The 24,248-nt window shown below is 48.0% G+C and overlaps 4 protein-coding genes across 4 annotated transcripts; 2 read left to right on the top strand and 2 right to left on the bottom strand.

Moving 5' to 3' along the window:
- H6S33_004774 (uncharacterized protein) lies at positions 1–2,031 on the top strand (the record flags this gene model as incomplete). Its single annotated transcript, XM_044836130.1, has 1 exon — positions 1–2,031. The coding sequence occupies one exon, from the start codon at positions 1–3 to the stop codon at positions 2,029–2,031; it is 2,031 nt and encodes a 676-aa protein (XP_044690747.1).
- Positions 2,032–2,108: 77 nt separating this feature from the next.
- Positions 2,109–5,666, top strand: H6S33_004773 (uncharacterized protein; the record flags this gene model as incomplete). Its single annotated transcript, XM_044836129.1, has 1 exon — positions 2,109–5,666. The coding sequence occupies one exon, from the start codon at positions 2,109–2,111 to the stop codon at positions 5,664–5,666; it is 3,558 nt and encodes a 1,185-aa protein (XP_044690746.1).
- Positions 5,667–11,042: 5,376 nt separating this feature from the next.
- H6S33_004772 (uncharacterized protein) lies at positions 11,043–14,600 on the bottom strand (the record flags this gene model as incomplete). The annotated part of the gene is made up of 1 exon (XM_044836128.1): positions 11,043–14,600. One exon carries the CDS (start codon positions 14,598–14,600, stop codon positions 11,043–11,045), a length of 3,558 nt encoding a protein of 1,185 aa, XP_044690745.1.
- A 77-nt stretch (positions 14,601–14,677) lies between these two features.
- On the bottom strand, positions 14,678–16,708 carry H6S33_004771 (uncharacterized protein; the record flags this gene model as incomplete). Its single annotated transcript, XM_044836127.1, has 1 exon — positions 14,678–16,708. The coding sequence occupies one exon, from the start codon at positions 16,706–16,708 to the stop codon at positions 14,678–14,680; it is 2,031 nt and encodes a 676-aa protein (XP_044690744.1).
- Between the last annotated feature and the right edge of the window lie 7,540 nt (positions 16,709–24,248).

Raw genomic sequence — 24,248 nt, 5'->3', positions numbered from 1 at the left:
ATGACTGCCCGAAGGGATAATTATTTCATAGATACCTCGGCCGCAACCGAGGAGGCCGGGGGGGAAGATTCTATGGTAATATCGAGGGCTGCTAGCCCAGATCCCCTACTTACGAGCGGACCCTCTACAACAACTAGGCAATCGAGTAAACGCTCTGCTCAAGCCCAGTTCGTGAGGAATATGCAGGAGTTTTTGGATACCCATGAGGCACAAATGAGGTATCTTGGTGCAGCTGGACAGGCCGTTTGGCAGCAGCTACAAAACCTCCAGGAGCAAGTCCAAGGGAGTAGACAAATCCTGGATAAGAAAGTACGGCAAGAAGCCATTGCCCAAAAACAACACCTCGAGTCGCTCTTTGAGCTCGTCACCCATGTCCAACAAATGCAGGAAACCACACGAGCCGCTGACCACGAGGTTCTGGACCGCAACCATCGGATTACCCAGAACCAATTGTTGGAAGCGGAGCGACAGCTGAGGATGGTACGAGAAGAACGGGAGCAGGAGAAAGGGGAACAACGGGCTATGTTCGCGCAATTCAAGCAGTCCGATGAGTTAAGAAACCAACGGATAGCCGAGATGGAGGAACTACTGCGACAACACCTGTCAGTAGCACCTTCCGTGGCTAGTGCTCCCTTAGACCCTAACACGCCCCGAACGGTTCCTGTTGACAATGGCAAGAAACCCGAAAATGCTGGTCCAGTAGGAGGAAATGCTGGTCCCGTAGGAGGAAATGGAGGCAGGCAACCGGAGGATGCCGGCCCAGTGCATGGCAATAGTGGCAGAGGACCGGTGGAAGCTGCTCCAGTTGGTGGGAATGGTGGAAATCAACCTCCCCAGAACCCACCAAGAGGAAACGTTGGGGGAGACCCAGAACCTTCCGACGACGATGACGACGATAACAGTGAATGGTCGCACGGTCGGAAGAATTGGAGAAGGAACCGAGGCGGGAACCGGAATTCGGCGCCGCCTGAAGATGACGATATGGTAGATTCGCTCGCCAAAATACCCTTCGAGTTCGATAATGCCAGAAAGCATAACCTGCGGCATTGGCTCATGGAGTGCGAGATCTACTTCGAGCAGAAGCCCAAGAAGTTCCGAACGGACAGGAACAAGGTACTGTTCGCTGGGACGTATACGTGTGGGTTGGCAAAGGAATGGTTTATGGAATATATTGAGACCAAGATGCTAGGACCGGCAGCCGCGGACTACGCTACTTGGACTCGGTTCCGTCAGGAGATTAGGAAACGTTTTCTAAGCACTCAAGAGGCTATGGAGAACGCGATGAAGATGCAGCAGTTTAAGTACTCTGCTAACATCGGAGACTACCTGACGAGAATGGAGATCATGAACCAGCACGCTCAGATGAAAGGAGCATCCTATCGCGCCGCCCTGCTCCAAGGACTACCAAATGAAATCCGGGAGCGCCACTCACGCTTCGATCCAACCGATGACGACTCCGAGTACATCCAACAGTTGGAACGAGCCGGCAAGGCTCATGAAGCTTATCAAGAGCAGATGAAGATGTTGGGGAAAGCGGAGTCGAGAGGAAGGGAGACGAATAATGGTGGGAACTCGCGGCAAAAGGAGAAGGGGTTTAAGATCAAGGGGAGGGCTCAGACTGAGGAGAAAGAAAAGGGGCAAGATAAGAAGAGCACCAGCAAGAACAAGTCGGGGAATAAGCCAATATACCACGACTACGACGAAGCCACCAAAGGAGTTCCACAGCCGGTTCGAGAACAGCGAAAGACCGATGGAGCCTGTGTGCGATGTGGCCGAAAGGGTCATCTTTGGAAGTGGTGTCGTTCAGATGCTAACAGCAGTGCATCTATCTCCTCTTTCTCCCGAAAGCGTACCCGCGATGATGATGGCGACCACGATATGGAACCACCGGAACCCCAACCTCAGAGAAAACGAATGAGGCACCGTGCTAAGAAGCCGGCTGCGACGGCTGCTGCGGAGTATACCAGTGGGCAAGCGTTTGTGCGAGAACGCGGGTCGGAATCTGAGATGGATTTCGACGAGGATTTTTAAAAGGGGACTCTGATGAGTCAGGTCAGGAGTATCCCCAGATTGCTATGTTATCACTGACGGAAAACAACAAAAAAAATATGAAAAGAAAAAGGCAGGAAGGGAGAGCGTCCCAACCGGAGAAAAAACAGAAAATTTTGGAGGAACCTATTCATGGTCCTCGACCTATCGTTAATCAGTTCCTTTGTTTTGCGGAAAAATGTTTGCCTTGTAAGGTGTTATTGGATACTGGTGCAACTGGTCCTGTTTTGTCTGCTGTTTTTGTTGATAGTTTTGAGGTCCCGAAGGTGAAACGAGACGTCCCGGCCCGGGTATTTGGATTTACGGGAGAAGTTATGAAGGGCACGGGACACGCCTTTACACAACCATTAATTATAATGTCGAGGGGGCACCAAACACAGTTGTCATTCGAAATCGCCCCTCTCCCACTTGGCATCGATGCAATATTACCGAACTGGTGGTTGAAAGAACACAAGCCGGTTATAGGGTCAAATGGGGAAGTTTCCTACGATGGCGAGAACTGCAAGAGTCGATGCTTCACTGACAAGGAACCTCAAATAGAAATGGATGAGGGTGTACTGGACGATCCGGAGGCCCAATTCATCGGTAGTATTTGTCTCTTGGAAGATGAATCGGTCAACCTCCGCGAAACTCTTCCCTCTTGGCTCCATGGGTTCCTTAAGGTCTTCCTACCATCGGAAGCAGACAAATTACCACCGCATCGATCCTACGACCATGCGATAGATCTCGAACCAGGGAAGCAACCACCATGGGGACCCGTCTACTCCCTATCCGAAGTCGAGCTGAAGGTGCTTCGGGAGTACCTGGACAAAATGTTGCGATTGGGAAAGATTAGGCCGAGCAAATCCCCGGCAGGAGCCCCAATCCTATTTGTGAAGAAGAAGGACGGTAGTCTGCGACTTTGCGTTGACTACCGTGGACTTAACCGTGTGTCCATCAAGAACAGGTATCCGTTACCGCTTATGGACGAGCTGCGAGATCGAGTAGCAGGCGCGGTTATCTTCTCGAAGATTGACCTGAAGGAAGGTTATAACCTCATCAGGATCAAAGACGGCGACGAGTGGAAGACAGCCTTTCGTACGCGGTACGGGCATTTTGAGTACCTCGTCATGCCTTTTGGGCTGGCAAATGCGCCGGCGACCTTCCAGAATATGATGAATGATGCGCTGAGGGAATTCTTGGATCAAGGTGTAGTAGTATACCTTGATGATATCCTAATATATAGCAAGTCTCGAGAGGAACATAGGGAGCTGGTCGGCAAAGTACTTAGCAGGCTACAAGAATACAACCTGGTCGCCAACCCGAAGAAATCGTTCTTCGAGCTCACCGAAATCGAGTTCCTCGGATACATCCTTGCCCCAGCAGGCGTCACCATGGCACTGGATAAGGTCATGTCTGTTACGAATTGGCAAGCCCCGCGCAGCGTTAAAGAAGTACAGATCTTCATGGGCTTTGCCAACTTCTACAGAAGGTTTATCCACAATTTCTCCGGGGTCTGTAAACCCATTACCGATTGTCTCAGGGGTGATGCTAAGAACTTTGTCTGGTCTATGACGGCCCAAGCAGCCTTCGAAAAACTCAAAACCCTGTTTACGTCTGCGCCGATCTTGGTACACTTCTCTCCAGATCGCCAGACTATCGTGGAAACGGACGCAAGTGATTTTGCTATCGCCGCAATTCTATCCCAGGTTATTGACGGAAAGACTCACCCTGTTGCCTTTTATTCTCGAAAACTTAACCCAGCGGAACTCAATTACGACGTCTGGGATAAGGAAATGCTAGGAATTGTGTCAGCCTTCAAGCAATGGCGTCACTACCTCGAAGGACCTAGCCAAACGGTTCTCGTCTATACGGATCACAAGAACTTAGAGTACTTCTCTACAACTAAAGTTCTTAACCGACGACAGGCAAGGTGGGCTGAGTCTTTGGCGGAATTCGACTTCAAGATTATTTACCGCCCGGGAACCAAAAATGGGAAGGCAGATGCACTATCGCGACGGCCGGAGTACCGTCCTGAAGGGGGAGGCACGCTTGGGAAACAGCCGATAGACAGGTTCTTTAAGCCCGGACAGTTGGCGGAGGAAGAGTTTGTGGTATCAGCGGTGTCGCTTGCCTCCAAGGGGGTGATCGACTGGTCTAAGAATTTTCTGGATCATGTCAGGCAGGCGGCATCGGGAGACCCGATATGGGTAGGATTGAGAGAGAGAGTTGAGCAAGGGGAGAAGCTGGGGGAACTGAAGGATATGGTTGAGAAAGACGGGCTACTCTTCTATAAGAATCGACTCTACATTCCGGCAGACGATCGTATCAAGATCCGAATCGCACAGGCAGAACACGATTCGAAAGTGGCAGGACACTTTGGACAAGACAAGACACTGGAACTCATCACGCGTAACTTCTACTGGCCAAAAATGAACGAGTGGATTGATGATTACGTTCGGTCATGTGACGAGTGCCAGCGCAATAAACCCAGCCGCCATAAGAAATACGGTGCGCTTCTACCACTGTCCACGCCACATGCTGTCTGGCAATCGATATCAATGGACTTTGTCGTGCAGTTACCGGAATCAAAAGGATACAATCAAATTTGGGTAGTAGTCGATAGGTTCTCGAAGATGTCGCACTTCATCCCCTTAGTAGCAGAAACGACCGCGCAGGATTTAGCGAAGATATTCCTCGGTCAAATCTGGCGACTCCATGGGCTGCCTCTCGATATAGTTTCCGACAGGGACGCCAAATTTACTTCAAGCTTTTGGGCATCCCTTATGGAATTATTGGACGTGAGGATAAGAATGAGTACGGCTTTCCACCCTCAGACCGATGGGCAAACAGAGCGAGTTAATCAAACCCTCGAGCACTACTTACGAGCGTTCTGCAACTACGAACAAGATGATTGGGCAGAGCTACTCCCGTTGGCGGAGTATGCTTACAACAACTCGGTTACCACCGCCACGGGTCAATCTCCGTTTTATACCAATTACGGTTATAACCCAAGAACCAACTGGCCGACAGAAGCCGAAGTGGTCAACCCAACTAGTGACCTGTACGCTCACTTCATCCGAGGGGTTCATGATTCTGCTCTCGCTCGCTTAACAGACACCAGGGAGAAGATGGGGAAATACTATGATCGAAAAAGGGACGAACCGCCTAACTTCAAGGTGGGAGATATGGTTATGCTCAATGCGACCAATATCAAGACACGTCGCTCCACCAAGAAACTCGATCACAAGAAACTCGGCCCGTTCAAAATCATCCGACTAGCCGGAAAACGAGCCTGCGAACTGGAACTGCCACCACAAGTCAAAATCCATAATGTGTTCCATATTGAACTCTTGGAACGGTATCGACAGAGCAGTATCCCAGGCCGAGAACAACGTCCCCCAACTCCCGAAGAGGTCGATAAGGAAGGAGAGGTGCTGTACGAAGTGGAAAGTATCGTGGGGAGCCGGAAAAGCAGAAGAGGATTAGTGGAATACCTGGTGAAATGGCGGGGCTATTCGATGAGTGACTGTACGTATCAAGTCATGGACGCTATGGATGAGGAAGTACTTGACCTTGTCCGCGACTTCCATCGAAGGAACCCCAAGGCTGTGAAGGACCAACGCCTGAGACTATAGAGGTACCCTACGGGGCTAAGTCCTTCCCCTCCACAGACACCGCGGGTGATATGTGGAGCAGGTTTACCGGAACCATAGTCTGTCAGAAGATGTCCCGAGACGTGACACCCTGGAAGGGGGGTAAGCTGTTACGGGCATGCCAAGCATTTACGGGAGTGAGAGAAAGGCTAGTAGATACCCCAATACCCTCTGTACACTAATATCAACTCTTGACCACACTCGCGGAGTGTGGTGCGACCAAATTGCGACCAAAAAACCCAGAGTCATAAAAAACACGTTTTCGACCCCAATAATAACCCCCGGAGCGTCAAACCGCCGGAGGGGAGTGTTTTGGTACCGGTGGATATATGAGGGACAGCTGGAATCAATCGGATCGAAGATCGGACCTGTGAGGGATGCGTACCAGACCACAAGAGTACACTACGCAGAGCTCAGAGTTCGGCTAACAGCTACAAAGGTAGAAGTCTCCAAGGTCTCTTCAGTCAACGTCGAGTATTATTCTCCTTGATCCGATACGGGCCCCGCGAGCTACGTTATCAACAAAGATTCACTAGAGTTAGCGTGTGATGTTCGACCGTCTTCGAGGTAATAGTTCAGGTAGAGTTCGAAGTCACGATAGAGTAGAGTAATTCCAAAAGTATAGTCAAATAAAGTTGTAACTCGCGTATCAACGATTTATATTGTTAAGACTCTGATTTCGCCGATGATGGTTTGGCTAGTCAGTGAATGACACAGTATTTATATCCCTCGCTTATGTCTCGAGGACCCAGTCTACTAATAATACAGAATACACTCGGGGCCTGACCGAGACCCTGAAAAACAACCAAGAACATTTAACTCCTAAGTCCGTAACCCAAACTCCTAAATCCGCTGAAACCCCTCAACCTATTTATCCACTCTAATACACGTTTCCCGATCGATATTTCTTCTCCATCGGCCGTCTGGTGGATAATCGTCAGTGTCGGCTATTCGGAGGTCTCGGACGGCAAGGCTACCTACTCAGGCCTCTTCCCACATCGCTTTCCCACATAGCAGAGTCCTCTCATGCCCACAGGTACCGCCGATAGGTACTCGGTCGGCTGGCAGCTTGCGCCGATTCGCTCCGAGCGGTCCGATCTTCGATCCGATTGATTCCAGCTGTCCCTCATATATCCACCGGTACCAAAACACTCCCCTCCGGCGGTTTGACGCTCCGGGGGTTATTATTGGGGTCGAAAACGTGTTTTTTATGACTCTGGGTTTTTTGGTCATAATTTGGTCGCACCACACTCCACGAGTGTGGTCAAGAGTTGCTATTAGCGTACAGAGGGTATTGGGGTATCTACTAGCCTTTCTCTCACTCCCGTAAATGCTTGGCATGCCCGTAACAGTCGCCCACCATATCACCGGCCCTTGAGGGGCGAATGTTAGCTGCTGCCGCCGGTCCAAATCTGATATCACATGACCTCCAAAAGAAGCAAATACCTGAGCACGGTCCAGATCGCGAATCTGACCACTTGCATCCGTCCAAGGGATAGCTTAGGCTCCATGCGATATTCATGTACCCAGAAACAATAGAAACTATGAAACCCAAAAAAAGAAAGGACTCGAGGGACACTTCACAGCCAGAGTCTACGTACATACCTACTAGCAGTTGGCCACCTCATCAGGGCGAAGTGTGAGCTTGAATGTGATCAAACTTTGGGAAGGGCGGGTGGGTGTAGTGAGTCCGGTTTTTACAGTACCGATGCCAGTGCCAGTGAGCTGAAAGTATATGTAATTTAATGGAGTTTGCTTTAATATAAACTTCCGGAATTATATTGCATAGCTATTGCTACCTAGTGTAGTGGTTTAATGTCTGACATATGTCGAAGTGCTTGATCTGGACGATCGATAGCTGTTTGACCTGGAAGTAACTCTGCAACGATTTCCGACCATTTAGGATTCACTGTAAATGTGATGAAAAGTTAAGGTCTTCCGAAGTGTTTTACGATAGCCATTGAATCCTAGTATAATTGTTGCATATAACGATCACCACCGCTATAGCTGCTAGGAAGTATTATTCTCCGTCCGTGTGAGGGATGCGTACCAGACTACAAGAGTACACTACGCAGAGCTCAGAGTTCGGCTAACAGCTACAAAGGTAGAAGTCTCCAAGGTCTCTTCAGTCAACGTCGAGTATGATTCTCCTTGGTCCGATACGGGCCCCGCGAGCTACGTTATCAACAAAGATTCACTAGAGTTAGCGTATAGTGTTTGACCGTCTTCGACGTGATAGTTCAGGTAGAGTTCGAAGTCACGATAGGGTAAAGTAATTCCAAAAGTATATTCAAATAAAGTTGTAACTCGCGTATCAACGATTTATATTGTTAAGACTCTGATTTCGCCGATGATGGTTTGGCTAGTCAGTGAATGACACAGTATTTATATCCCTCGCTTATGTCTCGAGGACCTAGTCTACTAATAATACAGAATACACTCGGGGCATGCCCGAGACCCTGAAAAACAACCAAGAACATTTAACTCCTAAATCCGCTAAAACCCCTCAACCTATTTATCCGCTCTAATGCGCGTTTCCCTGTCGATGTTTCTTCTCCATCGGCCGTCTGGTGGATAATCATCAGCGTCGGCTATTCGGAGGTCTCGGACGGCAAAGCTACCTACTCAGGCCTCTTCCCACATCGCTTTCCCACATAGCAGAGTCCTCTCATGCCCACAGGTACCGCCGATAGGTACTCGGTCGGCTGGCAGCTTGCGCCGATTCGCTCCGAGCGGTCCGATCTTCGATCTGATTGATTCCAGCTGTCCCTCATATATCCACTGGTACCAAAACACTCCCCTCCGGCGGTTTGACGCTCCGGGGGTTATTATTGGGGTCGAAAACGTGTTTTTTAACTAGGAAAACCGCAACTCCGCATTTGGTCGCATATTGATCGCACCGCACCTCGTAGGTGCGAACCGGAGTTGATAGTGGTGTTACCGTTAGTATTAAAGGGTGTTGGAGTATCTACTAGCCTTTCTCTCACTCCCGTAAATGCTTCGCATGCCCGTAACAGTCCGGTTTGTTCTGGATTGAAGTCTTCTTGAAGAATAGCATCGGCCAGGCCATTATACAAATCGGATCGGAGTTTTGATTGATTCAAATGTATCCAATTTAGTTTGTTCTGATCACATACAGCCCATGCATCAACCAAATATTGCTGAAAAAGCTTTTGAGATTGAAATAGTGTTAAAGGCTCGGTTGAACGTGAATGAATACGATAGCTTTGTAGTAAGTTAGTAATGATTTCTATGATAATATATTAAACATACCGATAAAATTCACATTGACCTAAACGCAATACTTTCCGATTATTCAATCGATCTCGAAGTTGTAAACTCCAACGCCAACCGGTATCCCCATTTGGAAAAAGCAATACGTAATGCAATGGCATATACGCAGCATGGTTAGGATTGATGATACTGAACATTTGATTTGGCAATGGATTTCTATGTGCCAATACGATATCACGGAATCCAGCTTCTTCATATTAATCGGGAATTATTACCGCCACCTCGTTACTTGTAGGTAAGTTGTTTCGTCGTTTATCTGCTCCTGTTTCAACTATCAATTGAAGACGTGGATTAAGTATGACGCGTGCATTCCCATCTTGTGTTGAAGCATTATTCAATCTTTCTTTTGCTGTTTTATAAAATTCAATAAATGGATTTATTGAATTTAACTCCATGGTGAGACGTTGAAGTACCATAATATCTAAAGTTGGATGTGTTGCATGTCGTACTTGGGCCGAATATTCTGGATTGTAGAAATATAGTTGGGCGAAGGAAGGAGTTGCTCCGATTGCTGGTACTAATGGTCCCTGAAGATGATATAATTCACCATGAATTTGGAAGCAACTTATACCACCGCCATTTGCATCAACTCTTGTATCCATATTGTATTTGACTGAGGTAAACGTAAGTGCTGAATTATATTCCCCTATATGTTTCCGGAAGTTTCTTGTGACAGTTTCTAAAGATTCCAACAGGTACTTCAGATAATCAGAAGGGGGTTTAAGAATTTCAAGTACAACGTCTCCCTTCTTGCAACAATTCTCAAAGATTGGTGTTTGAATTGAGCTCACAGTGCAGCTTGAACATTCCTTTAGCCAATGCAAAGCTTTGTATGATTGGCAAACAATTGTCATACGCCCAACTATTAATAGTGACCATTTTGTTCGGGAAGATAGAAATGCCATTGGAGAGGGGGCTGCAACTGGTAAAACCGGACGGAGCTGGATTACTGTTAGTGTGAGGGATGCGTACCAGACCACAAGAGTACACTACGCAGAGCTCAGAGTTCGGCTAACAGCTACAAAGGTAGAAGTCTCCAAGGTCTCTTCAGTCAACGTCGAGTATGATTCTCCTTGATCCGATACGGGCCCCGCGAGCTACGTTATCAACAAAGATTCACTAGAGTTAGCGTATAGGATTCGACCGTCTTCGACGTAATAGTTCAGGTAGAGTTCGAAGTCACGATAGAGTAAAGTATTTTCAAAAGTATAGTCAAATAAAGTTGTAACTCGCGTATCAACGATTTATATTGTTAAGACTCTGATTTCGCCGATGATGGTTTGGCTAGTCAGTGAATGACACAGTATTTATATCCCTCGCTTATGTCTCGAGGACCCAGTCTACTAATAATACAGAATACACTCGGGGCATGCCCGAGACCCTGAAAAACAACCAAGAACATTTAACTCCTAAGTCCGTAACCCAAACTCCTAAATCCGCTGAAACCCCTCAACCTATTTATCCACTCTAATGCACATTTCCCTGTCGATGTTTCTTCTCCATCGGCCGTCTGGTGGATAATCGTCAGCGTCGGCTATTCGGAGGTCTCGGACGGCAAGGCTACCTACTCAGGCCTCTTCCCACATCGCTTTCCCACATAGCAGAGTCCTCTCATGCCCACAGGTACCGCCGATAGGTACTCGGTCGGCTGGCAGCTTGCGCCGATTCGCTCCGAGCGGTCCGATCTTCGATCCGATTGATTCCAGCTGTCCCTCATATATCCACCGGTACCAAAACACTCCCCTCCGGCGGTTTGACGCTCCGGGGGTTATTATTGGGGTCGAAAACGTGTTTTTTATGACTCTGGGTTTTTTGGTCGTAATTTGGTCGCACCACACTCCGCGAGTGTGGTCAAGAGTTGACATTAGCGTACAGAGGGTCTTGGGGTATCTACTAGCCTTTCTCTCACTCCCGTAAATGCTTGGCATGCCCGTAACAGCTTACCCCCCTTCCAGGGTGTCACGTCTCGGGACATCTTCTGACAGACTATGGTTCCAGTAAACCTGCTCCACATATCACCCGCGGTGTCTGTGGAGGGGAAGGACTTAGCCCCGTAGGGTACCTCTATAGTCTCAGGCGTTGGTCCTTCACGGCCTTGGGGTTCCTTCGATGGAAGTCGCGGACAAGATCAAGTACTTCCTCATCCATAGCGTCCATGACTTGATACGTACAGTCACTCATCGAATAGCCCCGCCATTTCACCAGGTATTCCACTAATCCTCTTCTGCTTTTCCGGCTCCCCACGATACTTTCCACTTTGTACAGCACCTCTCCTTCCTTATCGACCTCTTCGGGAGTTGGGGGACGTTGTTCTCGGCCTGGGATACTGCTCTGTCGATACCGTTCCAAGAGTTCAATATGGAACACATTATGGATTTTGACTTGTGGCGGCAGTTCCAGTTCGCAGGCTCGTTTCCCGGCTAGTCGGATGATTTTGAACGGGCCGAGTTTCTTGTGATCGAGTTTCTTGGTGGAGCGACGTGTCTTAATATTGGTCGCATTGAGCATAACCATGTCTCCCACCTTGAAGTTAGGCGGTTCGTCCCTTTTTCGATCATAGTATTTCCCCATCTTCTCCCTGGTGTCTGTTAAGCGAGCGAGAGCAGAATCATGAACTCCTCGGATGAAGTGAGCGTACAGGTCACTGGTTGGGTTGACCACTTCGGCTTCCGTCGGCCAGTTGGTTCTTGGGTTGTAACCGTAATTGGTATAGAACGGAGATTGACCCGTGGCGGTGGTAACCGAGTTGTTGTAAGCATACTCCGCCAACGGGAGTAGCTCTGCCCAATCATCTTGCTCGTAATTACAGAACGCTCGTAGGTAGTGCTCGAGGGTTTGGTTGACCCGTTCTGTTTGCCCATCGGTCTGAGGGTGGAAAGCCGTACTCATTCTTATCCTCACATCCAACAATTCCATAAGGGATGCCCAAAAACTTGAAGTAAACTTGGCGTCCCTGTCGGAAACTATGTCGAGAGGCAGCCCATGGAGTCGCCAGATTTGGCCGAGGAATATCTTCGCTAAATCCTGCGCGGTTGTTTCTGCTACTAGGGGGATGAAGTGCGACATCTTCGAGAACCTATCGACTACTACCCAGATTTGGTTGTATCCTTTTGATTCCGGTAACTGTACGACGAAGTCCATTGATATTGATTGCCAGACAGCATGTGGCGTAGACAGTGGTAGAAGCGCACCGTATTTCTTATGGCGGCTGGGTTTGTTGCGCTGGCACTCGTCACATGACCGAACGTAATCATCAATCCACTCGTTCATTTTTGGCCAATAGAAGTTGCGCGTAATGAGTTCCAAAGTTTTGTCTTGTCCAAAGTGTCCTGCCACCTTCGAATCGTGTTCTGACTGTGCAATTCGGATCTTGATACGGTCGTCTGCCGGAATGTAGAGTCGGTTCTTATAGAAGAGTAGCCCGTCTTTCTCAGCGATATCCTTCAATTCCCCCAGCTTCTCTCCCTGCTCAACTCTTTCTTTCAATCCTACCCATGTCGGGTCTCCCGATGCCGCCTGCCTGACATGATCCAGAAAATTCTTAGACCAGTCAATCACCCCCTTGGAGGCAAGCGACACCGCTGATACCACAAACTCTTCCTCCGCCAACTGTCCGGGCTTAAAGAACCTGTCTATCGGTTGTTTCCCAAGCGTGCCTCCCCCTTCAGGACGGTACTCCGGCCGTCGCGATAGTGCATCTGCCTTCCCATTTTTGGTTCCCGGGCGGTAAATAATCTTGAAGTCAAATTCCGCCAAAGACTCAGCCCACCTTGCCTGTCGTCGGTTAAGAACCTTGGTTGTTGAGAAATATTCCAAGTTCTTATGATCTGTATAGACGAGAACCGTTCGGCTAGGTCCTTCGAGGTAGTGACGCCATTGCTTGAAGGCTGACACAATTCCTAGCATCTCCTTATCCCAGACGTCGTAGTTGAGTTCCGCTGGGTTTAGCTTTCGGGAATAAAAGGCGACAGGGTGAGTCTTTCCGTCAATAACCTGGGATAGAATTGCGGCAATAGCAAAATCACTTGCGTCCGTTTCCACGATAGTCTGGCGATCTGGAGAAAAGTGTACCAAGATCGGCGCAGACGTAAACAGGGTTTTGAGTTTTTCGAAGGCTGCTTGGGCCGTCATAGACCAGACAAAGTTCTTAGCATCACCCCTGAGACAATCGGTAATGGGTTTACAGACCCCGGAGAAATTGTGGATAAATCTTCTGTAGAAGTTGGCAAAGCCCATAAAGATCTGTACTTCCTTAACGCTGCGCGGGGCTTGCCAATTCGTAACAGACATGACCTTATCCAGTGCCATGGTGACGCCTGCCGGGGCAAGGATGTATCCGAGAAACTCGATTTCAGTGAGCTCGAAGAACGATTTCTTCGGGTTGGCGACTAGGTTGTATTCTTGTAACCTACTAAGTACTTTGCCGACCAACTCTCTGTGCTCCTCTCGAGACTTGCTATATATTAGGATATCATCAAGGTATACTACTACACCTTGATCCAAGAATTCCCTCAGCGCATCATTCATCATATTCTGGAAGGTCGCCGGCGCATTTGCCAGCCCAAAAGGCATGACGAGGTACTCAAAATGTCCATACCGCGTACGGAAGGCTGTCTTCCACTCGTCGCCGTCTTTGATCCTGATGAGGTTGTAACCTTCCTTCAGGTCAATCTTCGAGAAGATAACCGCGCCTGCTACTCGATCTCGCAGCTCGTCCATAAGCGGTAAAGGATACCTATTCTTGATGGACACTCGGTTAAGTCCACGGTAGTCAACGCAAAGTCGCAGACTACCGTCCTTCTTCTTCACAAATAGGATTGGGGCTCCTGCCGGGGATTTGCTCGGCCTAATCTTTCCCAATCGCAACATTTTATCCAGGTACTCCCGAAGCACCTTCAGTTCGACTTCGGATAGGGAGTAAACGGGTCCCCATGGTGGCTGCTTCCCTGGTTCAAGGTCTATTGCATGGTCGTAGGATCGATGCGGTGGTAACTTATCTGCTTCCGATGGTAGGAAGACCTTAAGGAACCCATGGAGCCAAGAGGGAAGAGTCTCACGGAGGTTGACCGATTCATCTTCCAAAAGAGAAATGCTACCGATGAATTGGGCCTCCGGATCGTCCAGTACACCCTCGTCCATTTCTATTTGAGGTTCCTTGTCAGTGAAGCATCGACTCTTGCAGTTCTCGCCATCGTAGGAAACTTCCCCATTTGACCCTATAACCGGCTTATGTTCTTTCAACCACCAGTTCGGTAATATTGCATCGATGCCAAGTGGGAGAGGGGCGATTTCGAATGATAACTGTGTTTGATGCCCCCTTGACATTATAATTAATGGTTGTGTAAAGGCGTGTCCCGTGCCCTTCATAACTTCTCCCGTAAATCCAAATACCCGGGCCGGGACGTCTCGTTTCACCTTCGGGACCTCAAAACTATCAACAAAAACAGCAGACAAAACAGGACCAGTTGCACCAGTATCCAACAACACCTTACAAGGTAAACATTTTTCCGCAAAACAAAGGAACTGATTAACGATAGGTCGAGGACCATGAATAGGTTCCTCCAAAATTTTCTGTTTTTTCTCTGGTTGGGACGCTCTCCCTTCCTGCCTTTTTCTTTTCATATTTTTTTTATTGTTTTCCGTCAGTGATAACATAGCAATCTGGGGATACTCCTGACCTGACTCATCAGAGTCCCCTTTTAAAAATCCTCGTCGAAATCCATCTCAGATTCCGATCCGCGTTCTCGCACAAACGCTTGCCCACTGGTATATTCCGCAGCAGCCGTCGCAGCCGGCTTCTTAGCACGGTGCCTCATTCGCTTCCTCTGAGGTTGGGGTTCCGGTGGTTCCATATCGTGGTCGCCATCGTCATCGCGGGTACGCTTTCGGGAGAAAGAGGAGATAGATGCACTGCTGTTAGCATCTGAACGACACCACTTCCAAAGATGACCCTTTCGGCCACATCGCACACAGGCTCCATCGGTCTTTCGCTGTTCTCGGACCGGCTGTGGAACTCCTTTGGTGGCTTCGTCGTAATCGTGGTATATTGGCTTATTCCCCGACTTGTTCTTGCTGGTGCCCTTCTTATCTTGCCCCTTTTCTTTCTCCTCAGTCTGAGCCCTCCCCTTGATCTTAAACCCCTTCTCCTTCTGCCGCGAGTTCCCACCATTATTCGATTCCCTTCCTCTCGACTCTGCTTTCCCCAACATCTTCATCTGCTCCTGATAAGCCTCATGAGCCTTGCCGGCTCGTTCCAACTGTTGGATGTACTCGGAGTCGTCATCGGTTGGATCGAAGCGTGAGTGGCGCTCCCGGATTTCATTTGGTAGCCCTTGGAGCAGGGCGGCGCGATAGGATGCTCCTTTCATCTGAGCATGCTGGTTCATGATCTCCATTCTCGTCAGGTAGTCTCCGATGTTCGCAGAGTACTTAAACTGCTGCATCTTCATCGCGTTCTCCATAGCCTCTTGAGTGCTTAAGAAACGTTTCCTAATCTCCTGACGGAACCGAGTCCAAGTAGCGTAGTCCGCGGCTGCCGGTCCTAGCATCTTGGTCTCGGGGTATTCCATGAACCATTCCTTTGCCAACCCACACGTATACGTTCCAGCGAACAGTACCTTGTTCCTGTCCGTTCGGAACTTCTTAGGCTTCTGCTCGAAGTAGATCTCGCATTCCATGAGCCAATGCCGCAGGTTATGCTTCCTGGCATTATCGAACTCAAAGGGTATTTTAGCGAGCGAATCTACCATATCATCGTCTTCAGGCGGTGCCGAATTCCGGTTTCCGCCTCGGTTCATTCTCCAATTCTTCCGACCGTGCGACCATTCACTGTTATCGTCGTCATCGTCGTCGGAAGGTTCTGGATCTCCCCCAACGTTTCCTCTTGGTGGGTTCTGGGGAGGTTGCTTTCCACCATTCCCGCCAACTGGAGCAGCTCCCACCGGTCCTCTGCCATTATTGCCCTGCACTGGGCCGGCATCCTCCGGCTGCCCGCCTCCATTTCCTCCTACTGGACCAGCGTTTCCCCCTACTGGGCCAGTATTTTCGGGTTTCTTGCCATTGCCAACAGGAACCGTTCGGGGCGCATTAGGGTCTAAAGGAGCACTTGCCACAGAAGGTGCTACTGACAGATGTTGTCGCAGTAGTTCCTCCATCTCGGCTATCCGTTGGTTTCTTTCCGCATCGGACCGCTTGAATTCCGCAAACCAAGCTCGTTGCTCCCCTTTTTCCTGCTCCCGCTCTTCTCTCACGATCCTCAGTTGTCGCTCCGCCTCCTGTAACTGGTTCTGGGTTTGCAGATGACTTTGCTCCAGAACCTTGTGGTCGGCGGCTCGTGCAGCTTCGTGTGCTTGTTGGACACTGGAGACGAGCTCAAAAAGCGATTCCAGATGTTGTTTTTGGGCAATGGCTTCTTGCCGTACCTTCTTGTCCAGGATTTGTCCACTCCCTTGGACTTGCTCCTGGAGGTTCTGTAGCTGCTGCCAAACGGCCTGTCCAGCTGCACCAAGATACCTCATTTGTGCCTCATGGGTATCCAAAAACTCCTGCATATTCCTCACAAACTGGGCTTGAGCAGAGCGTTTACTCGATTGCCTAGTTGTTGTAGAGGGTCCTCCCGTAAGTAGGGGGTCTGGGCTCGCAGCCCTTGATATCACCATAGAATCTTCTCCTCCGGCCTTCTCAGTTATGGCCGAGGTATCTATGAAGTAATTATCCCTTCGGGTAGTCATTGTGATAGGGGATAACGGTGATAGTTCTTTTCTTTGAGGTGACTTCGTTACTCCAAGTGAACTTGTGAGTAACAATATACTGTGAGGGATGCGTACCAGACCACAAGAGTACACTACGCAGAGCTCAGAGTTCGGCTAACAGCTACAAAGGTAGAAGTCTCCAAGGTCTCTTCAGTCAACGTCGAGTATGATTCTCCTTGATCCGATACGGGCCCCGCGAGCTACGTTATCAACAAAGATTCACTAGAGTTAGCGTATAGGATTCGACCGTCTTCGACGTAATAGTTCAGGTAGAGTTCGAAGTCACGATAGAGTAAAGTATTTTCAAAAGTATAGTCAAATAAAGTTGTAACTCGCGTATCAACGATTTATATTGTTAAGACTCTGATTTCGCCGATGATGGTTTGGCTAGTCAGTGAATGACACAGTATTTATATCCCTCGCTTATGTCTCGAGGACCCAGTCTACTAATAATACAGAATACACTCGGGGCATGCCCGAGACCCTGAAAAACAACCAAGAACATTTAACTCCTAAGTCCGTAACCCAAACTCCTAAATCCGCTGAAACCCCTCAACCTATTTATCCACTCTAATGCACATTTCCCTGTCGATGTTTCTTCTCCATCGGCCGTCTGGTGGATAATCGTCAGCGTCGGCTATTCGGAGGTCTCGGACGGCAAGGCTACCTACTCAGGCCTCTTCCCACATCGCTTTCCCACATAGCAGAGTCCTCTCATGCCCACAGGTACCGCCGATAGGTACTCGGTCGGCTGGCAGCTTGCGCCGATTCGCTCCGAGCGGTCCGATCTTCGATCCGATTGATTCCAGCTGTCCCTCATATATCCACCGGTACCAAAACACTCCCCTCCGGCGGTTTGACGCTCCGGGGGTTATTATTGGGGTCGAAAACGTGTTTTTTATGACTCTGGGTTTTTTGGTCGTAATTTGGTCGCACCACACTCCGCGAGTGTGGTCAAGAGTTGACATTAGCGTACAGAGGGTCTTGGGGTATCTACTAGCCTTTCTCTCACTCCCGTAAATGCTTGGCATGCCCGTAACAGTTAGAAACCATCTGAAAAAATATTCAATAACTAAAACCATAATACCTCTATATTATTTTCTTCCTCCATTAATCTTGCGGCTCTACGTGCTGTTCTTCGTTCTCTCTCTAGTTGCTATACAATTTGTTAGAGCAAAGTATAACTGTCACCCGGAAAGATTCAACAATACATATCAAACATGTACGACATGATTTAAGTGGTTCTCCTTGATTATCCTGATCGTAATCTTCAAGAGGTTTCTCCCGTTTGCATTTACGGCACATTATGGAATTCATTGTTGTTTTTCGTTGATCAGAATTGTTTTAAAAGATGGTGGGATTGGGGGGGGGGCAGTCACTATTTATAGTATTCCAACATTTTGTTTTAATTGAATGCGCCCGGCTGTTGACCGGGTGTTGACCGGCCTGGGTGTTGATCCAGGTGTTGACCGGCCTGGGTGGGGTGGATTGGTTGCCAAACAGAGGTCAAGGTTAGTGTTATGGGCCGACGTGCCAGCGGGGAACCGCACCAATGATATATGTACCAAAGTATGCCTTAAAGTGTACTCCAGTAGGTACACTATAGAAGATAGTAGATAGCACATTTATTATTAAGATATAATTTAATTATTAAGATATAATTTAATACTCCTACATTTTGTTTTGATTGACTGAGCATTGGCCGCTGTTGGTTGACCACGGGCGATTTGGTGGGGCGGATTGGTTGCCACGCAGATATCAGGGTCAGGGTTCAACCGAGCGCGAAACTGCTCTATCGTAGTACATATTAGACAGCAAGTATATAGAGTAGAGTAGATATGTACCGGCCTCAGTGAAGTTTAATGCCTAACCGAAAATCCCAATGAATTGGTCCCTGCGATGTGTTGTCAAATATTTACAGGTTGTTGTGCACTTTCGATAACCAGTCCAGAGAAAGTAACTACATATAACAATAACTAGAATGGTAGATAAATTTGGAAATTTGTATTGGAGCATTGTCCGAACCTGTGTCTGTAGAATTTTAATATAGAATTCCTACATAGAGTACCTAGAGTACATGTACAATAGGTAACTCTTTAGTTGTAGGCAAGGTTCCTTGGGTTTCAGAAAACCGTTGGCCCGTTCGTCGGATACTGATCACACGTAGAGTATGTACCTACATACTTCACACCGAGACCTGCCATGGGATGGACAGATGCAAGAAAATGTTGTGGAATCACCACTGCATCGGACCAGACTCTGACCATTGACCGTCACTTGATTCGAATTCTTAATTAGCTATTCGGATAAGTCGAATCCACAGTACTGTTAGGACCAATCAAAATTAGGAGAAACCAAGTTTTGACTTCATAATACCGTGTTCGCCCCGAACGCTCAAATGATACCAGGCATGTTGAACGACATGTGGCTTTTTATGGCATACATGTACCCGAAAACCAGAACCCAGTCATTCCTTTTGCACCTAGGCTTCTTCGGAACCAGCCATGATCGCTGCCGCACGGCTTGTAATTTCAGCGGCAACCGCGCAACCGTCCCGATATTCAGGAGGAGCTGGTTTTCTTCGAGATTCTTCATTGAATAGAGTATGTATATACTTGTCTTACAAAAAGGACTTTGTGGATGTTCCCGGTTCACCGACTGCGTCACAGATCGATAGGTACTAGAAAAGAAGGGGAAGTTCACGTGGGCCACAAGAACTTTTGCCCCAGAGTCCTACTAGCGCAGCATAAGTCCTAATGTACGTGTGTCTGAATGAAGGCGCACCCACAGCTGCCGCCGTCTACTCGCGACAGGCATGAAGTACCCGAATATGCAGCTGCAAGTTTTTGGTGTATTTTTGACTTCTAATCCAATGGAAATTGCAGATTAGGACGTGCATTTTCGGGTACTTGTTACCTGCTGCGAGTAGAGTAAACCCGCATCATGCTGCCTCGGCAAAGTGATTCACAGGTTGAGTGGACAGATTAATCTACTCTTTACCGTACCTAAACTATAGAGCGCTATTAACCCTACGAATCTAGGTCACAGCATGATACCAAATTATGTGCTCCCCGGCTCCCAGGTCTCTGGAGTAGGCACAGATAGGTCCGGTCGGAGTTTATAGATACTTTTCAAAACGCGAGAAAGAGAGCGAAAAAGAGCTCTCCAGAACAAACCTCATTTCTAGGATTATACTCTATTCTGGAAAGGCAGCCGCGCGGTCTAGACCGTGCCCCATAAACTATCTAGGGTTCCTAGGCTACTTCCCCGGATACGAGGAACTTTGGAATACCCAACAGCGTTGAAGGATCTACAAATACCGATGCGGTGCTAGTAAACATATCAGTCGACTATGATGACTTCACTGGGTATTTCATACTTCTTCTCCCGTCTGCAGGGATATATGACCCGAAGTTGGTGGGAAGCGTCGGTATGTTGTGTGTTCAAAATCACGTTCCGCTAGATCTTGACTATTCTGGAGCGTTGGATTCGGTAAATTCGCTGCAGCTGGATCTTCTTGAAAAACGTGGATTGTGATGTAACCAAATTGTCGGATTCTACGTCAGCAAAGATGATTTAGAGTACATACATGTATATACATCTCTAGCCGTACTCACTCTACCTACTTAAATACATGTATATACTGTATGTAAATCATAGAAGCGCAAAGACTATATAAATAGAGCGTATTTGCCAACCGTCAATTTCAACTATTGACACTTCAAACTTGACAGTTTCGGGAGGCAAAATTGACAGTTCCCCTCAGTGGCCAAAATAGATCTGGTTAACGGTATGACAGAATAAACCCCGAAAACCAGACAATCCATCACGCTACCTGTGAAATACGCTGTTGGAACTGAAAATTCATACCCATGATACTAGCTTCGGTAGTAACAAAACTGGGTACATACCTGTGATCCTCCTGGTATATCTCACAGCACGCCGCCCCACCGAAATTCAAAATTAACAGCCCCGGTTGCCATTTCGGAGCCTCACAATTTGTAAATTCTTGAAATTGACGGTTGGCAAATACGCTCTATTGAAGTATCCAAGGTACAGCCACTCAGCAAAAGTGTTCGTGATTTAGTTTTAATGTCAGTGCGCAGTGTGGCGCACCCGTGATGTTGATGTTATTAATGTAGAGATTCAAAACAACGAAAAATATAATATAGTTCATATAAAAGAAGATAGGTCATTGATTTATTCTTCATTGATTCCGGGCCCCATTGTTCATTGGGAAAGTTTTCTCTTGGGGGGTTTTGATGGTCCGCCACGGTTGCATAGAGAAATGTCTCACACCGAAATCGGAATCACGAACACTTTTGCAGAGTGGCTGTACATACTTGGCCTTGACTGGGATGGGAAACTGAACACCCGATATTGATATTGATGTTGACGATGAAGTGAATTCCCAACTTGTGATCTGGAGATTATGCAAGCAAACGGCTACACACATTAATGTGCGATGCCATAAGATTCCCCCTCTTAAATGTATATATACGGCATGTATGCGAATAAAGCAGAGAGGGCAGACGCAGGAATCATGCAGAATTAAAGAACCCCATTATTGCCAGTGTTCAGATCTTTCTGGGTTGCGTCAGTCAGTCAGGAGAGGAAGCTAAACTCGTTTACCTTCATAATTGCGGGAGACGGCTATCCTTCCGTTCATCCTTGCAAAGTTGACACGGTCCAAAGTCAGCGAAACAGAAGAAGGGGTTTATCCCGTAGGAGTGGGTTGACGTGTGCATTGCCCGTCTTGACTATTAACCTATGGTACCTCTGGGTTTTCTTCCCTGCGTACCTAATTCTACACTTGAGTAGCCTGTAATGTACCTAGATACTGTAGAGTACTCTATGTAGAGTGCAGCATGTACCCACTTTCGGATGGATACAGCCGTGAAGGGTCGAGGATTTACGTTCCTAACAAATTGGTCAGTGCGTCACATCACCTTACCCGCTATCGGAAAGTCCCCCTTGGTTGAAACACACTTTGGGAGCGCGCTAGTTTACGCGAAGGAAACTGGTGTCGGTTACATCCGCCCGTTAGACCGTAACTGGTTACTGCAGTGACAAACGTGCTAAGCCAACTTCACTCAACATCCTGTTTAGCGCGTAATAAGGGTCTCTGACTAGGCCACTGAAATACCCTAGGTAGAGTTATTTCTCTCCACCCTCCCTGACCTGACCTATCTACAGGACCTTTGGAAATACTCTGCTCTACTCTACTTGGTATGTATATGGTATCCCCGAACTAACATGTGTTATTCTAGAGTATTCTACATTAACGCCCGGTAAGAAAACGTATACGTGGTATAGGATGTATGTAGATATTAATGTTATGTACCTACATGTACTCTAGATCTATAGTAGAGCAGAGTACGTACTCTTGATGATTATGTGTTCATGTAAAGTGGGATGAGCCAGCCGAAGCCACAGATTCTGTTTGGCCGTGCAGGAAGTACCTAGAGTGCTCCGCCATGCAGATTACCCTGGAACATCGCAGGCAACATGCCGGTAATACGCAACGGGTGCACCTTGGACTCGGGATTCAACTAGGCGGACCTTATGTCGTATCAGAGCTCTCGAATTAACGGCTACTTGTACTCTGGGTATTCTACCTAGAGTTTACCAGAGTGTAATGGATGTAGGTATATAACTCTACCTGTAATAGAGTACATACAGAGCACTGGCTTACTCTAATTGTCCTTGAGTACTCTCGTTTTGTTTTCGGACTCTATCCGCTCTAGTTTGTGCTGTTTACTGGGCGGGGTTAGTTATTTTCGAGTCGGAACGCGTAGGAATTAATGGGGATGGATATATGCGTATGTTAAGAACGCTGACATGAACGACCTGAGCTCTCTGGATTAACATTATCATAGAAATAAAATAGTATACCTTACATACATTTGTAAGGGAAGATGATATGTACCCTACCGGTATATTGCTCGGGACAGGCACACATGGTATAGGTGGGTCATGGTTCACTTCGAGAAACATATTACCCCAAAATGGGCACTTTCCCGCTTCTTCCTGGCACTGTTCACCATGTACTCTTCCATGCTGGGAAGGAAGCAACGATCTTGGATCGAACCAGCACAGCGAAGCAGAGGGGTACATGATACCACATCGAGAAAGATCATGTAGGGGAGTCTGGGAGTGTACTATTTACAATATGTGAAGTTCACGCATGCATGTGCGAATTGCACCAGCCTTGGAAAAAAAAATTTTCCCCTTCAACTAAGAGAGAGATCTATGTACCTAGCGTCGTTGACCACTGTTGACAATGGCAATGGAGTTTTCGTTTGGAAGATTTGGGGGGTGGACCCATTACTCTGGCTCACTTATTCCATTAGCTTCATTATGAATCCCTGCGCTGCGGACAGAGCGAAAGAGCACTACCGCCTATTGACCCGCACTTTACTACTAGCGCACTTCACATACATACAAACCTCGTACATACATCATGTATCTACACACCACATACTGTAGAGTACACCTCCAAAACACCATAACCTGTTGCCTTTTCTCATACAGCCAAGTTCCATACTTAGCAGGCTGCACCTTCTCAACAGCCGATACGCGGTAGGAACTATGTCTTTTCTGGGCTTCGGTTTGGTTTTTTTTGTCGTCCTGCCTAACAGTGTGGGAATCATCTCTCTCTTTTGTCTCCCCGGAAGATGATGGCCCGTACGCAACTAAAGTACCAGCAGTTTTCCACCCCCCCCCTCTTTCTCCTCTTTCCCTCCTACTTATCCACACGCAGGCATCAAGCGCCAACAGCGTCTCTCTTCTCTCCACCGTCTTCCTCGCTCATACCTCTCTTCCCTCCTCCCTCTCTTTTACTCTCTCTTACTCTCTATCATCTCGCTACTACCCTCAATCCCTTCCATTAGTCGTTCCCGCACCCGTCGCCTATCCTCTAGTTTCCGTCAACACTGACGACACGGTAAACCCTGAGTGGCTGGTCGATAGTTAGCATTGGAGCTCTTAGCTTTCCCAAATCCCCGGTCGCACCACTCTCCCTCGCTGCCCCAGCGAGAAATTACAAACAGTCGCTAAGCGACGCGCCCAAGGCAAAACTCACGCGGGTCGGATAGGAACAGGGGAACGAAGAAAAAACCCATCGTAGGTCCCTTTCCTGCCTGCTATATTACCAACTCACCTACTCCCTCTTCCACCCTCTTGACCCAGCACCCGCCTCCCCATCCCATCCCCATCCCCCGTCTCCCATTAGAATTCATACTCTCTTGTCCCCCAACCCTATTCCCGATCCTATTTCTTTCTTCAAACTATTTGGAAGACCATAAATCCGGAGAGATCCACTTCTTGTCTTGCTTTAGCCAGAGTCTTACTTTTATCGCCACAGCCGTTCGAAGCGAATTGAATCGAGTGGCTACCACACGTTTGTTCGTCTGAACATTGGTTGCCAACCCTTATTTAATTCCCCACACCCCTCTTCAACACATCCTCTGCCCAATTTCAAGTGTTGAAATCAACAACACCACGACCACAACCGAAC

The sequence above is a fragment of the Morchella sextelata genome (assembly GCF_020137385.1).
Source record: "Morchella sextelata strain SCLS chromosome Unknown scls_18, whole genome shotgun sequence".
NCBI classification, from domain to species: domain Eukaryota; kingdom Fungi; phylum Ascomycota; class Pezizomycetes; order Pezizales; family Morchellaceae; genus Morchella; species Morchella sextelata.
The sequence above is the reverse complement of the archived record's forward strand: the minus strand, read 5'-3'. Positions and strand labels throughout refer to the sequence as shown.